Raw genomic sequence first — 16,196 nt, forward strand, 5'->3', positions numbered from 1 at the left:
ACCTACACTACCAAGTTCATTTCCAAAAATAAATGTCAAGTAGTATTTTTCATTTCATTGCTCAGAAAAAAAGGGTGTGAGAAATTCTCTTATTAAATGAAACACAATTCAACATATAAAAAGTTATTAACAAATTACAGATACTGCAGGCTCACTATGAATAAAGATGTCAAAATTTTGGCTCACTCAGCATTTGTGTCCCTTTAAAGCTTCATGTGGATAGACATAACAGTCTTCACCTATTCACACTACCACTTGTAATGACCTGCAATGAGCAGTAAGGATTTGAGTAAAGTCTGAATTCTACTTTCCGTTCTACAACAGCTTCTTCTGCAGCCTTCAGCAAATCAGTTACTTTTGCCTCCACATTAATAAAACGGAGAAAGACCCCATTTGTTGCTGCTGAGGAACAGTTACTGTTTCTACACAAGCTGGAGAGATGGTGATGTTGTATCCTATTTTTTATCTGTAATGGTGCCCAGCAGATATCAATAACAGCTGACACTGTAGAGAGCCAGTCTTCACATTTTTTTGGCTAAATTTGAACCTCAGAAGCACTCTTATCTGGCCCTCTCCTCTTTCCACCCATTGATTCTCTTTTCCATATAAAACTGAATGATTTAAGAATTGTTAAAAGGTTGAAAGATTCCTTGCAGGTTACCTGGTCCAATTCCTCACTCATAGCAGCACTAACACAGATCATGCTACTCTAGGCACAGAATGGCGGAGGTTGGAAGTGACCTCTTGAGATTATCCAGTCCAATCCCCGATTCCAGCATGGTCAGCTAGCGTCAGTGGCCCAGGACTGTGTCCTATCAGGTTTTGAACATTTCCAAGGACAGAGATTCCCTAAACTCGTAACTTTACAGAACAGATTAAAAAGAAGGACTGTTAGTAGCGTTTAAGAAATGCATGGTTCTGGCCCAAAGGTGACAATGTCTTCTCAGATAGCAGCTGTACTGAAAATTATAATCTCCACTACACAAGGAAGAAAACAAATATTTAATAAGTCAATCAAAAAGTAAGGTGCAATAAAAGTCACAGCAGGAGAAGCAGAAAAGCAAAAGCAGAGGGAAGCAACCCTTCTGTAGGGTGCTCCCTGGAGAACTCTGCCTACCACCATTTTGGTCTTTTAAAAAGAAAACAGAAACACGTACCGAAGCTCTCCCCTTCCATTCCAATAGGTCCAGGCTGAGGAGTCTCTCCGTTCTTCAAGCAGTTGTGAATGTACGCTGCCTTCCACCTGGCGTACTTCCTGTGTTGGACGTTCTGGGGAAAGGAAAAAGCCAGACATTTTAACCACTCACTTCTGTGAATTAATGCATTCACAACAGAAAAGTAAGCAGGTTTTACTGCCTGAGAAGAGATTATAAAACTAAACTGCTTTCTCTGCTATCATTTGATATCCTTTTAAAGATAACCAACACACGTTAAATTAATCAGTGAATTAAAAAAAAAAAGAAAATACAGAAAGAACAGCTCTAACAGGATCTCAGTATGACAGGAAAAGGTAGAGATCTGCAATTAGTGCAGCATGCCAGGAAAAGGAAAAAAATTATACCAGGGCCATCTAGTATGAAAGACAGAGTGCTCTACGTATTAATTGCTAATGCGAAACAACAAAGAAAACTTCCTATCTGCACTTAGATGATTATTTACTTTAGAGATAAATATCTGAAACCTAAAATGCTACTCCCACTGATCAATATTATAAAAGCTTTTCGAATTACATTATTTTAAATTTTAAAAGTGAATACAGAAATGCTGCTGTAGTTGCAGATTAATGTAGTGTGTGCCTGATATTCTAGGACATACAATATTTTGATTTAATGTCTTCAAAACTTAGCTAAAAATCAGATGAAGGACTTTAGCAATACATAAACTACTTACAGAGTGAGGGGTTATGATAATAACTACTTTATATAAACTGTTAATGACAAATTTAATAGTTCATTTATTAGAAAAATATTAATACTTCTCAAAAAATTTATTATTACATTGACAGTCAATATAATTTTGCCAACTCTCATCTTCTGAAATTGTGTCAATATCAAGCAATGGCAGTGAGAAGTGACTCTGCTGCTTGCCTTTCTGGTTCAATTTCCATGGCAACAGTTTGAAATTGAAAAACTGTGGCAGTAACTTCAGTATTATTAAAAAAGACCCAGAACCAGCCAACCAAAAAATCAACCAACCAACCAACAAAACCCCCATGATTTTTCACTATTTTCAGTTTCAGGGACAAAGGAATTACGGAAAACTATTTTACTTGGGTTTTCAGATTCTTCTTTTCACAAAACATGCGTGATTGAAATAAATGTTAATCTCAATTATTTTGAGATGTTCCATTTCATTTTTAAAAATATACTTTACTGTTCTTAGGTACAACTTTAATATGTTAAAACATTATATCTCTTAAGATTGTTACATCAGTGTTTTTTTTTTTAATCCAGGAAGAGCTCTCAATTCTTAAGAGAAATATTAAACTGATTATGCAACTCAACTACTTCATCAAAAGTTATAAAAGAAATAACCGGATCTGACAGTTATGAGATAATATATTTCAAGGAACAAGGCTGAATATAAACAGAGATGAGAAATGTGGAAGGATGAGTGGAATAATTTCGCTAAGTGAACAATGCAGGTTGACAGCATGTTTCACATCAACATCATCACCTGTAAGGTATTGGCGAACCCCAGTTTCCACTGTAATAATCACAGGTAATGTGGCTTGGAAACTGAGGTAGATGGAATGATCTCTCTTTAAAAGTCCTGACTGAAATTACATCAAATATTTCTGAGAATTAATAAACTGAAATTCCAAATTATACTTCACAAAGTCTATTGCACTGTATCTAGAATATGGCGGAGAGCAACAGCATAACAGATACCTCCAGCTTAGTAGTGTAAGCGTGGAAGCCTGCAACACTCAAGCATGTGAGAAAAAAAAAAAAAAAAATCTTTGTAGATTATCTGTGTGGATTTAGGTGTCCTGAGACATATTCAGCACTCACCTGATCAGCACTTCCTGATTTTGTCTCAGACTGTTTAGCGTCATTGCTGTATTATATTTATTTTTCCAGGTATTTCAATCCTCCTTTACCAATCTTTCAAACTTATCTTCATGAGTCAGTAGTAGCTTTCTCTAATTTTTTTTCTTTGCCAGAGGTTATCAACTACACCATTACATTTTCAAAATGAATTTTTCAGTTAATTTAGCAAGGAATCCTCACTTCTAATTTTCAGAACAAAGAATACTTATATTAAGAATACTTGCTCCTCTGTATCTGAGATTAATTCTTCTGTGGGGCATGATTAAGAGACTCATCACTCACCTAACAGAAAAGGTTGTTTTAAAACAGACCAAGAGATTATTGTGGTGTGCCTTAATAAAAGTAACCATGATCTTGTTCAGCCAATTCTAGAATACTTATTTGATTAAAAAATTACCTGCCAAGAAAAGCACTTTTTTAGTTACTTTAGTAGATTATTTTTTTAATTAAAATATTTATGTCCTAATGGCCAGATAGTAAGCCATTTTTATGAGGTGAATTCATAACCTTCCAACTTAGCATATTGACTTTTAAAAGTGGGGTTTGTTGCAAACCCAAAAATTTTTATTCTAACTAAAACTGTACACAATTCCACCTTGATTACTAGCACCAAAGTTCTTGCTTGCAGGGTGAAAAAAGTGAAGGCGGAAAAAGCCAGGAACCTTCCATAGTTTTTCCCCATAATCATTCCTACTTGCTCAATGCAATCCTATGTCTCCCACAGTAATAATCAGACTTTGAATTTCTGATAATAAAGTCATGAAGCACCTTCCAACAATAAAGTTATCTAACATTTCACATGTAATTGATTTGAAATACTTAATACAATTCATTTTGACTTATTAACGTGTATTTGGCTACACAATTAGAACCCGTGTTCTTTGAAGTTCATATTCAACAAATCATAAAAACTTTACAGAACTTGAACAGCAACTTCCACCTGTGCTAGGAAAAGCAATCAGATAATAGACTGATATCCCTCACACTTACCTCTTCAGAGAGCTCCCCAAATACTGTTAGAACATCTATCAGGAGACTTGCAGTATAAAAGGACTTGATCATGTTTCTGTAAAAAAGAAAACATTTCACTAACTTAGTAATGTCAGTCTCTCGGGATTTTAGAAGTTGGTGTTTTAGAACATACTGGGTTATTTCAAGCCAATCATCACTAATTTTTTTTCTTTCAATCTGGTGTTACAGACCTCACTTCACAGTGTTTAAATTTAGCAATATATTGGCTAGTCTCCTGACAACTATGCAGAAAGTTCTCAGTATTTTTTAAAGCTGGTCACGTGTTCTGCATTTAGTTTCTAGTTTGGAATGTTCAATATAGGACATAGGACATCCTATATTATCTCACAAAAAGCCAAGCAAAGCCACCAACACGCTGTAGTAATTGCTGTAAATCAAACTACAAAATGTATCATAACAACTATTTTAATATCACTGGACAGTAGAAACTATAAAATGCTTTATGTCAAGCTCAATATTAGCCTGGGGTTTTACAAGGCTTCCCAGTGGGTGAGCAACCTCTTAGAGAACACAAGGAGGATACCAGTTAATGTATGAAGCTAGAGGCAAGTAGTAACAACTCAAGTTTTATGAAAGAGAAATGAATGTATTAAAGCCCAATTCTTCTTTCCAGACAAATTAAAGAGAGTTTGGATATACAAATTTCTTGACCAATACCTTAATTCAGATAATAAACCCAAAGATTTTCACCTACTTATGAAATTGCCCAGCTCTGTCTTCATTGTCTGCATACAAAAACATTTTCAAAGCATAATTCTCCACATGAGCAGAACCAACAATTTCCTGAGTAATTGCTTCATTATCACCAAATTGCTTCTTCATCTGAAAAAAGTTGAAAAAAAATACATTAATTACATATTAGACCCTAGCAATTCTGCAATCTAATTCAAACAGAAGGAGAAGCTGCTGATTCAGACAAAGCTAAGCACAATTTTATAAAGAAACAACATACGCTTTAATTATTTTACAAATCTCCAGCTTCTAACATAACAAACACTAAAAGTAGCATGCTTAAGAGGCAGCGTATTCTTTTTGGAGGGAGAAATATTATTAATAAGTAACCCCGAATGTCATCTTCAATCATAAAACACTTCAAAACACCCACAAACCAAAACAACTAACCTCTTAGAAATGAACACAACTACAATATTTTGAAGGAATAGTTACAGATATTTTTCACCTTACTACCCAAAAAACCAAACACAGAATGACAGAATCACAAAGAATCACAGAATGCTAAGGATTGGAAGGGACCTCGAAAGGTCATATAGTCCAATCCCCCTGCCGGAGCAGGAACACTTAGATGAGGTTACACAAGAATGTGTCCAGGCAGGTTTTGAATGTCTCCAGAGCAGGAGACTCCACAACCTCCCTGGGCAGCCTGTTCCAGTGTTCTGCTACCCTCACTGAGAAGAAGTTTCTTCTCAAATTTAAGTGGAACCTCTTGTGTTCCAATTTGAGCTCATTACCCCTTGTTCTGCCATTAGCTGTCACTGAGAAGAGCCTGGTTCCATCCTCATAACACTCACCCTTTATATACTTGTAAACATTAATAAGATCACCCCTCAGTCTCCTCCTCTACAAGCTAAAGAGACCCAGCTCCCTCAGCCTTACCTCATAAGGGAGATGCTCCACTCCCTTCACCATCTTCGTTGCCCCGTGCTGAACTCTCTTCAGCAGTTCCCTGTCCTTCTTGAACTGAGGGGCCCAGAACTGGACACAATATTCCAGATGTGGTCTCACCAGGGCAGAGTAGAGGGGAAAGAGAACCTCTCTCGACCTACTAACCACCTCCCTTCTAATACACCCCAGGATGCCATTGGCCTTCTTGGTCACAAGAGCACAGTGCTGGCTCATTGTCATCCTGCTGTTCACCAGGACCCCCAGGTCCCTTTCCTCTATGCTGCTTTCTAATAGGTCATTCCCCAACTTATACTGGAACCTGGGGTTGTTCCTACCCAGATGCAATACTATACATTTGCCCTTGTTATATTTGACTGAATTTTTCCCCGCGCAAGTCTCCAGCCTGTCCAGGTCTCACTGGATGGCAGCACAGCCTTCTGGCGTGTCAGCCACTCCTCCCAGTTTGGTGTCATCAGCAAACTTGCTGATAGTACACTCTATTCCCTCCTCCAAATCGTTGGTGAATATATTGAATAATATAGGTCCCAGTACTGACCCTTGAGGCACTCCACTAGATATAGGCCTCCAACTGGACTCCGCACCATTGACCACGACTCTCTGGCTTCTTTCTTTCAGCCAGTTCGCAGTCCACCTCACTACTCAATCGTCCGGACCGCACTCCCTCAGTTTAGCTGTAAGGATGCTGTGGGAGACTGTGTCAAATGCCTTACCGAAGTCAAAGTAGACCACATCCACCGCCCTGCCATCATCCATCCACCTCGTTATGTCCTCATAAAAGTCAATGAGGTTGGCCAAGCATGACTTCCCCTTGGTGAAGCCATGTTGACTGCCCCTAATGACCCTCTTATCCTTGATATGCCTTGAGATGGCACCAAGAATACATTGTTCCATCAGTTTCCCAGGGATGGAGGTGAGGCTGACCAGTCTATAGTTACCTGGGTCCGCCTTCCTGCCCTTTTTGAAGACTGGAGTGACATTTGCTTTCCTTCAGTTCTCAGGCACCTCTCCCAAGACTTGGCCAAGATGATGGAGAGTGGTCCTGCAATGACCTTAGCCAGATCCCTCAGCACCCCTGGGTGCATCCCATCTGGACCCACGGATTTATAGATGTCCAGACTGCCTCATTGCTCCCTAAACCAGTCACCACCAACCAAGGCAAACTCCTCCATTGTCCTGACTTCCTCTGAGGCCTCAGTGGTATGGGGCTCCTCAGGACAGCCTCCGGCAGAGCAGACAGAGACAAAGAAGGCTTTCAGTAACTCTGCCTTCTCTGTATCTTCTGTCACCAGGGCACCCACCTCGTCCATCAGTGGGCCTACATTGCCTCTGGTGTTAGTTTTATCTGCCACGTATTGGAAAAAGCTCTTCCTGTTGTCCTTGACCCCTCTCGCCAGTCCCTCCTTCCATGATCTATAAACTCTTCTCTTCCACTTGAGCTTACTCAGCAGTTTCCTGTCTAACCATGCAGGTCTCCTGGGTCCCTTCCTTGACTTCCTACGTGTCGAGATGCTCTGATCTTGAGATTGGTTGAAGCAGTCCCTGAACACTAACCAACTATCTTGGGCCCCTTTACCTTCAAGCAGCCTTGCCCATGGGATTTCCCATAGCAATTGCTTGAAAAGGCCAAAGTTTGCCCTGCTGAAGTCCAGGGTTGCAATTCTGCTTGCTATTCTGTTCCTGCCACACAAGATCCTGAACTCCACCATTTCATGGTCACTGCAACCAAGGCAGCCCTCGACCTTTACTGCTTCAACCAGACCCTCCTTGTTAGTGAGGATGAGGTCCAGCAGTGCACCTCTTCTAGTCAGCTCCTCCACTCTTTGCATCAGAAAGTTATTGTCAAGGCACTGGAGGAACCTCCTAGACTGTGGCTGGCTGGCTGAATGGTCCTTCCAGCAAACATCAGGGAAGTTAAAATCCTCCACAACAACCAGGGCCTGTGACTGTGAGGCTGCTCTCAGCTGTCTGTAGAAGGCCTCATCAACTTCCTCACCCTGATGTGCTGGCCTATAATAGACACCCACAACGGCATCATCCCTGCCAGCCTGTCCTTTAATTTTCACCCATAGACTCTCAACTCATCCCTCATCTGTGCCTGGACAATACTCAATACATTGTAGTTGCTCTCTCATGTAAAGAGCAACTCCACCCCCATGCCTGGCTGGCCCGTCTTTTCTGAAAAGGACATAGCCATCCATGACCACATTCCAGTCTTGTGCTGTCCCACCATGTCTCCGTAATTGCCACCAGGTCATAGTCTCCTGCCCGAACACAGGTTTCTAACTCCTCCTGCTTATTCCCCATGCTGCGCGCGTTGGTGTACAGGCATTTCAAAGAGCAAGCGGAGCACACCCATTTCACCCTAGGGGTATGGGAGGCCTCCCAGCCTTCATCAACAGTCTGCAGCCTGTGTCAGGATTCTACCCAGTTCAATTGATAAAGTAATGCACACTTTATAAAGATACTGTAGGTCAGACTGATCATGTATCTTCTCTTTTGTAAGGTTATTTCACTGCAGTTCATTACATCTTTCAAAGTGTCTGAGCCCTACCTTAACAGGTTTAGGGACTTACAGATTTACTGGAATTTTCAGTGTAAGCAGTGTACACTAATTTAATGACCTCTTTTCAAAGACATTAGAGTACAAGAATCCTCAGGTTTCCTAATAAAAATCAGTAAAGCAAACAACCCTCTAACTGTTACAACAGGTGGATTTACAGCTTCTGAATAGGCTTACTGTTCACACATACGGAAATCTCAGGTTATCCTTAGAGTACAAAAACAGAAACACTGCATGATACTAACCTGCAGCTTTTATTTTGCCAAAAAATTTTAAAACAATCTCTGAATAGCAGTTCTTTTTCATTGTGTGTGTGAAGGAAATTTAATCATGCAGGCTACATTTCCATATTTTTTAGATCGCTGCCAACTTTTTAATACATAGAACGTTGCCAGGAAAGTTACTTGATTTCAGTAGTGAAATATAAACCTTCCAAATAGAATTTTAAATTTGAAGACTTTTGTCAAACTCATACTCCACACAGTTTTAAAAAAGTATTTCTGTTTTAGAAAGTGTAATTGTTTTTCTTGTGAGTATACCACAATTTATAAGTTATATAACTGAAATGGAACACTGAAGCTAAGGAAGAAAATTATTTGTTCACACAGGGTGTTTCAAAAAGATACACCCAATTTCAAAGCAGTGTATTTCATGATGGCAACATGTTACAATTACACAATTTTACAAAACGTTTAATGAGTTATCAAGCAGTAATAATTTGAAAGTCTACAACCAGCCCTTTCCAGGGGTAAGAGTTTCATTCATGGGTGGTTGGTGGTTCCAGAGACATAGTGATTTCAAATTGGGTTCATCTTCTTGAAACACCCTGTATATGTATTTCATCAGGCTATGCATACACCTTACACTCAGAAAATAACTTATTACTATACTTGATCTGATGTGCAATGGACATGATTTCAAACACACAAATGACACTCAGTCATATATGCTTCTAAAAATATTAAAGTTAACCAAGTTGTTTACTTTTGAAACTACCCTTCACACAGTCTGTGATTCAGTGCAACCATACTGATGTTTTAAATGATGATTCATGATCTGAACCTAAAATCATGCAAATCTGGTTTAATTTGACTAAAAACCAAAACAACACAATCATACATAAAAATATTTCTGACAGAAACATGCATTTTGGATACAAAATCGCTGTGTTTAATTAATTCACATATTTGTAATATTATGAAGTTCCTTGCAAAGAACACATCTGGTAATTTCCAGATATATCTACATAGTTTATTCTTTGCTACCATAAATTTCAGTATTGTTTGTAAGCTTCTGACTTGATCTCTGAAGTAATCAATTGTGGCAACACACAGAAAGCTGTGAGAAACACTTAGTCCAGACCTGCAACACCTCTTTGTGCCCCATCCTGGTTAATGGCAGGCTGAAAATGGCTGCCATTGAATTACTGTGGAGGTCCAACTTCTCCACATAAAACAGCTTCTTAGCCCCAAAATGCTGTGTAACAGGAGCGTCAAACTCATTTTCACCGGGGCCACATCAGCCTCACGTTTGCCTTCAAAGGTAATGCCTACATTTGTACAGTCCTAAAATTACATTCAGTCCCGGTGAAGATGAGTTTGACACCCCTGCTGTATAAGATCTGCTTAAAAGTTCTCACTCCATCCTTCCACCACTCGGCTACATAGAATGAATTCCAATATCTGAGCATCAGTTGACACACAGGCAATCTTATCAGTAACTGAAAGATGAAACCATGGATTTCTGCTGGTTTTCTAGTCTTTCCAAATTTGAAATTAAAGGGGTAACTGAACATTGCAGACAGATTAATTGCTGCAGTACCACAATGGATCAAATACATTTTAACAATTCTTACGGAATAAAGAGAAATATCTTCCAGAGTTTTAACCACCTCTTCTGCCACCTTGCTTTTGAGCGTGAAAATCAGACCAATTATAGATATTAAAATTTGATGAAATAACACACCAAGAAGTCACTGTACACTGGATTTTCCATTGTGTTCTGGTTTTGGCTGAGATAAAGTTAATTTTCTTCATAGCAGCTAAAAAAATCAGAGATAAAACACAGCAAGAAGTACAAAGTATGAGTAAGAGACAAGTGGTTCATGTTTCATTTTTTTCTGAAGAACTAAAGGCTGTTGCACTAGTTTCACACAAACTCTTCAGGCATTGCTATGGCTTGATTTTAGATATAATCATTAATGCTGAACACAAAAAGAGCTGCTGCTTCATTCTTGAATGCTCCTTTCTGCTCCGAATAAGCACTTAAACCTTAAAATTCACACACTGCTTCCTTTGAGACTATTAAAAACTACACCATATGAACACAAATAGCTCCTGAAATTTAATCTGACCATCTGTACAATGACTTTCTTGGTTGTTTGCTCTTTAATACTACCAGGTCTACTCGAAAGAGCGTGGCATAGCTATCTCTTACCCACACAGATAAGACCATGCTTCCAAAAATTCATGGTATAAGGTCCCCAATCTCTAACAGAGGATATGATCGAAAGTATCTTTATCTTTCAGAGGATGTTTTAAAAAACTCCCTAGGTACGACAGGTTAGGTAAAATATTTAAAAAGCACCAAGGACTAGGCTAGCCAGTCTTATAGCAGTGAAAATAACTTTCACAGACTTCAAGGAATCAAAGATAAATCAATTTAAAAAGTCTTCTAGAACTGCATTTATTTAGTAACGAATTATAATTTCTCATGAGAATATGTAAAAATAAAGTATTGTAATTCATGTTGTCTTGGCAAAACATTACGGGAAATGTCTGTTATATGAAATTTCAATTATGTTTGTGCATGCATATGTAAACATACATACACATATAGCTTTATGTTCTTTCAATCCTTCTGCCAATTTATTACATACAATTTAAATTCATACAGTATGCCTGCATACAGAATCATTGCATCAATGACTGACGACAGAGGAAAGATAATATTTGCAGAAGCTTAAATAAAAATTAAAGTAACAATTAATAATTTTAGAGAAAAGCAATAAATTCTACTTACAGCTTCCAACTGATCCATAAGTTTGGATAAAAATTTACGGCATTCTGGGGTTTTACTATCAATCTTCATCCCTGTTTGCATTGCATACAAACGACCTTTAAAGGAGACAAAACACATCAAAACAATCACACCAAAAAATCTAAGGCAAAGCCCATAAGCAAACAAAGCAAAACCCCTGCAACACATCTGAAAGACAAACTCATCTTGTGGTTTAGCAACGTACCACTACAGTACTAGTGATATTAGTTAGGGTGACATAAATTCAGAATACCCTTGGTCATTACTGGATATAGAGTTATCTTACTTGCTGAAGTATGCCCCTTCATATGTCTTCCCTGTTTCCATATAAACAGAAATCTTGCAAATGTCTCGAGGATCAGTTTAATCATTAAAAGATCTGCTTATTTGTTATTTGTTCAACTGTTACTCTTCTGTTACCTATATGTGGCATTTTTTCCACATTCATTGCAAATACATTCATTTAAATAGTGAAAGCAAGATATTTTCTTCCTCACTAACACGCAAAAGGGGTATATTTACAGGGCTGTGAGATCTGTATGTTTTGTAGGCAGCCCCAAAAATCCAGCCCTCTCCCTTCTTAGGATTTCAGAGACTGACAAAAACTCGAAGACTCCTTCAGGTATTCCAATGAACAAACGCAGAAGAGTGAGTCTTGAACACACAGAGAACACAGGTCAAAGAACAATAGTTACAGATAAGAAACATGTTTTTCTTGTCTATATATAAATTTACACTGTGGGTGACATCAAGCAATGTTCCATACCAACACCACTTTCCTGCTAACAAAAGACTCTGGAACTAAGGTGCCTAAGCGTCCTCAGGTCATTCAAGATTGAAGGACCATTATCCAAAGTGTACACAGACTGTTAAGAAAACATGAAGATGCTCTAGCAGCAGCTCGACAGATATTAAGAACAGAGACATCCTACAGACTGACTATTAATGTCACCTGAACCAAGATATGTGTTGCACCTGTCCAAACAATTACATCTCTGTACCACACAACTGACTATACCATTTAAAACAACTAGCCACCAAACCTCAGCTTGTATCAACATCTATATGAACTGGAAAGAAGATTTCCTGCACGATCATACTAACTGGTAAAAGGTCAAAGCACACTTAATTTACCCTAACAAGAGAGTCTACTGCAACCTTTAAGAACTTTCAAAGTTCAGAATTTGTGCACTCACATCTCCACACACAGTAACGTTCGAAAGGAGTACTGTATAACAAAACCTGCCCAGAGACAAGCCTCTGATAAGGCAATCATAGAAGGAATAGTTTTTGCCTTTACCTCATTCTCAACTAAGTGGTGATCAAGAAAGAGTATGATGCTTTTGAAAACTACGGGCAACAGAGCATTATTACCTAGTAGCATTTGGTACTGAAAGGGAGCCTTGACTCTGATAAAACAACCTGATTGTAACGAAGAACTAGGCAACCTGTGGGTCAGAAAATGCCAACCATACTCTACCACTCAAAATGCCCTGGAAAATCAGTTTCAGCTGAGGAACTGAAGATCCAAAGGGAGGTATATTCTCCAGTGTTTGAACCTCATCAGTAATAAAACGTTAAGGCACTTACTGCTTTTTCAATGCTGCTCTAGTCAAGAGTTTTTCCATGTCTGCATGTTTTGTAATCCTTCTCTCTACTTCTGATAATTTTGAAATGTCCCAAGTATTCTATATGAAGGTTATGGGTAAGACCACGTTGGTTTTGATACTACTACTTTTGCCAATTAAGGTGTCAGAAGTCCCTTACATATCTTTTACTTTTGTGTGTAGTTTATCACACAAATATTACTTATGGTAAGGATACATGACAGTAACTGAAAGATATGCTTTGATCTAGTGAAGGAAATTATGTCGTTTTCTTGTTTAACTTGCAGCAAATGGGCAAACTTAGTTCATTACTGAACTTTCAGCGGCAATGAGCAAAACATAATTTTCCTGCATTAATATCATCAGTGACATTTTAAACTGGCAATTAATGGTCAAAGAACTGTCCTCCATGTTTATGTTGACAGGTAATCTCAGTAGCAAAGAATCCCTAAGCAAGAGGCCAAAAGTCTACTGCCTCCACCATCTCTGCTGAGAAAACCAAATGGAACATGAGTTCAGTTCCGCCGCCCCCGCCCCGCCCCAAAAGAAAACAGAGTAATTATTTACATTCCTTTAAATACTGCTGTTCTGCTTTTTATAATATTGCAAAAGCAGTGGAATGTATTATTGCTGTGCTTTCTAAGTAATAAAAATTTTGCTTTAGTGCAAGTAGTTCCATTCCTAATAACTGGAAGTTAATCTCCTGAATGGCATGGACACCACAGGAAGAAATCCTCTTAGTGTTCTGTGTTAGAGTTGCATTATTTCACCTTTTAGAAATACTGCACTTGAGAAGCCATTTTACATCAAAATTATTTCAGTGTTGTTCTTTTCAGAATCTCTCGATACAGTGACAAATGTTTAAAGTGCATGTCCCTAATGATCACAGTAATATACTGTAAAACTAAACAACTAGACTTACAAGAGCCACTTGCTTGTTAACTTTTGATAAAAAATTCCTCTGTGAAAAGCCAAGCTGCTGAAAATTCTGATATAAAAAGACAACTAAAGCCATACATTGCAGCTGCAAAAGTTTTCAAGTTTTTAAAGCCAAAATTTGAAGAACACAGACAATCTTGGAAATAAGTGACCTGTAATACTAATCTCTGTTCACAATTTGTGATGAAGATCTAGAGTACCTGGAAACAAATAAATTAATCCAATGATTGGTCCTTTTAAAGCTTGTTTTAAGCACTTGGGTTTAAATAGACACAATCTACATTTTTTGTCCCCTTTATCCTAATCAAATCACAAAAAAGATTTTTGTGTGTCCAACAACAGTAGTAACTGCATGAAATAAAGCAATAAGGAGGTAAACGAGGCTACACGAGAGCTAATGTCTAAATATTAATTAATATTATAAGTAGAGCTAAAGTAATTTTAATCTTTTACACATGAAGACAGAACTGTTTTGCCAATTATTAACTAAAACAGGGTTTGCTCTCGGTTTGCAGACAGGACATTTATCTTCAAATTCATAAAGACTTGGCAAGTAATCATTCTCAGAAAAATGTTTAGCCAAGACAACTACAAAATTTATGTCTTGATTTGTTGCCCTTAATCTTTGTTCAGCAAATACTAAGTGTGGGTGTGCTGGAAGGAATTATACAGTGAGCTTTACAGAAACTTCTCTGCTTTTATTTATGTCACGTAATACCACGTTATTTTTCCTTTGCTAATACACAGCACAATTTCAGAGAGAGTATTTTGTCTTCAGTATGTGCCAGGCATTCATTCCTAACACACAGTAAGTTATTCCAGATTTATGTCTGGATAACAACTGAAACTCCCCTTACTCCCATTTTAAACTAACTCAGTGCCAACTAAAAATACAGGAGAACAAAAGTTCCAGCCAGCAAGCATGCACAATAGGTTGATTCTATCTTCTAAATTCTGTCCTAATATCCATTTTTCTTTTTCCTGGCCTAGTAGGATCAAAATATTATAATTGTTTTCACTCACGTGTATTTAATTCTCAAGTATAGAAAAAAAAATTACTAGGAACTGGAATATTTTTGACATTTAACAGTAACAAATTGACATTAAACAGTAAGAAAAAACATTGCCATAAACTTTAACAATATTTTGATTCTGATTAAGAGATGAAAGCTTTTTCAGGCTATAAATTATTACTCATTCATATTCTACACTTCCCTTTTGCCTTTGTCAAACTGCTAAAAGAAAAATATTTGTTAACTGCTTGGTACAGGAAGACAACAGTTGGAATACAAATGCGGGAAGCAAGGGACACAAAAACATTACATTGGATGTACTCAAATTACTGCACTGTATTTTCATTAAAAATGCATCTGCAAAGAAAAATAACTAATAACTAATATATAACTAATAAATAACTATTTTTTCTTGCTTCCATGAACATGAATGTAACATACTTCTGCATGCAGATCATAAATATATGCTATTTCTACATGGCTAAGTCAAAGCTGTCTGAATTCAAATACTTTTAAAAATAAGTTTAACAGCACTGACAAACAAACTTCAAAGGTTCTCATACCTCCTCTTCATTATATGATGCTGAAAGAAACTGGCAAAAGGTATTAGGCTGACAGCATCAGTTCAAAATGTAAAACATTCCAGTGAAAACAAATTACTTTTACATGTTTATTTTCAAGTAAAATTAGTTTAAGGAGAAATGCAAGCAAAAAATCCAAGACAAAAGTGGGAGGGAGGAAGAAAGAATAGACACAAATTTAATTAAGAAATTCAAACCACAAAGGATAGTATCATGACCCTCTCTTCCCCCCAGATTCTTTCATAGCATTCTAAATCCTACGGAGGAAAAATGGATTCATAACAGTATATTCCAAGGCTATGTTACATGCTAGACAAACTTTGTCAAGTCAAAACCATATCAAGTAAAATGTCTCTTACTTAAAATTACTGAAAGTGGTACTAAATCACATTCGAATTCACTGTTATTTGAAGAATAGCACTTGTAAACAAACTAGGTGAAACAGAACTTGCAATTATAAACAAGAGTGGAAATTAAGGTCAGATGACAAAACAAGTAATCTAATAATATTGATTATGACTTCTATGAAATCACACTCGTTCATTCTTCGGTGTGGTTTAAGGCCCAATTTTGGTTTCTTGAGTAAGAGATCTGAATGTGGAATTCACAGGCTCCTAAGCTTTTACACAATATTTAAATGACCAGTATTTTTCAAAATCTGTCTCTATAGTCTAATAAAGAAAATGAAATATTTACAATTAAAACAGATAAACTACCTTAACTGTAGG

At 37.5% G+C, this 16,196-nt stretch overlaps 1 protein-coding gene across 3 annotated transcripts in view; it reads right to left on the reverse strand.

Moving 5' to 3' along the window:
• VTA1 (vesicle trafficking 1) overlaps nt 1-16,196 on the reverse strand; it is a 37,947-nt gene that overhangs the window by 14,672 nt on the left and 7,079 nt on the right. For all 3 annotated transcript variants that reach the window (XM_065835110.2, XM_065835111.2, XM_071806477.1), the window contains exons 2-5: nt 11,311-11,405; nt 4,780-4,907; nt 4,044-4,119; nt 1,158-1,269 (exon numbers count right to left, since the gene is read on the reverse strand). In XM_065835110.2, the coding sequence (XP_065691182.1) occupies nt 1,158-1,269; nt 4,044-4,119; nt 4,780-4,907; nt 11,311-11,405 (411 nt within the window). The remainder of the gene's footprint in view (nt 1-1,157; nt 1,270-4,043; nt 4,120-4,779; nt 4,908-11,310; nt 11,406-16,196) is intronic.

The sequence above is a fragment of the Patagioenas fasciata genome, chromosome 3 (assembly GCF_037038585.1).
Source record: "Patagioenas fasciata isolate bPatFas1 chromosome 3, bPatFas1.hap1, whole genome shotgun sequence".
NCBI classification, from domain to species: Eukaryota; Metazoa; Chordata; class Aves; order Columbiformes; family Columbidae; genus Patagioenas; species Patagioenas fasciata.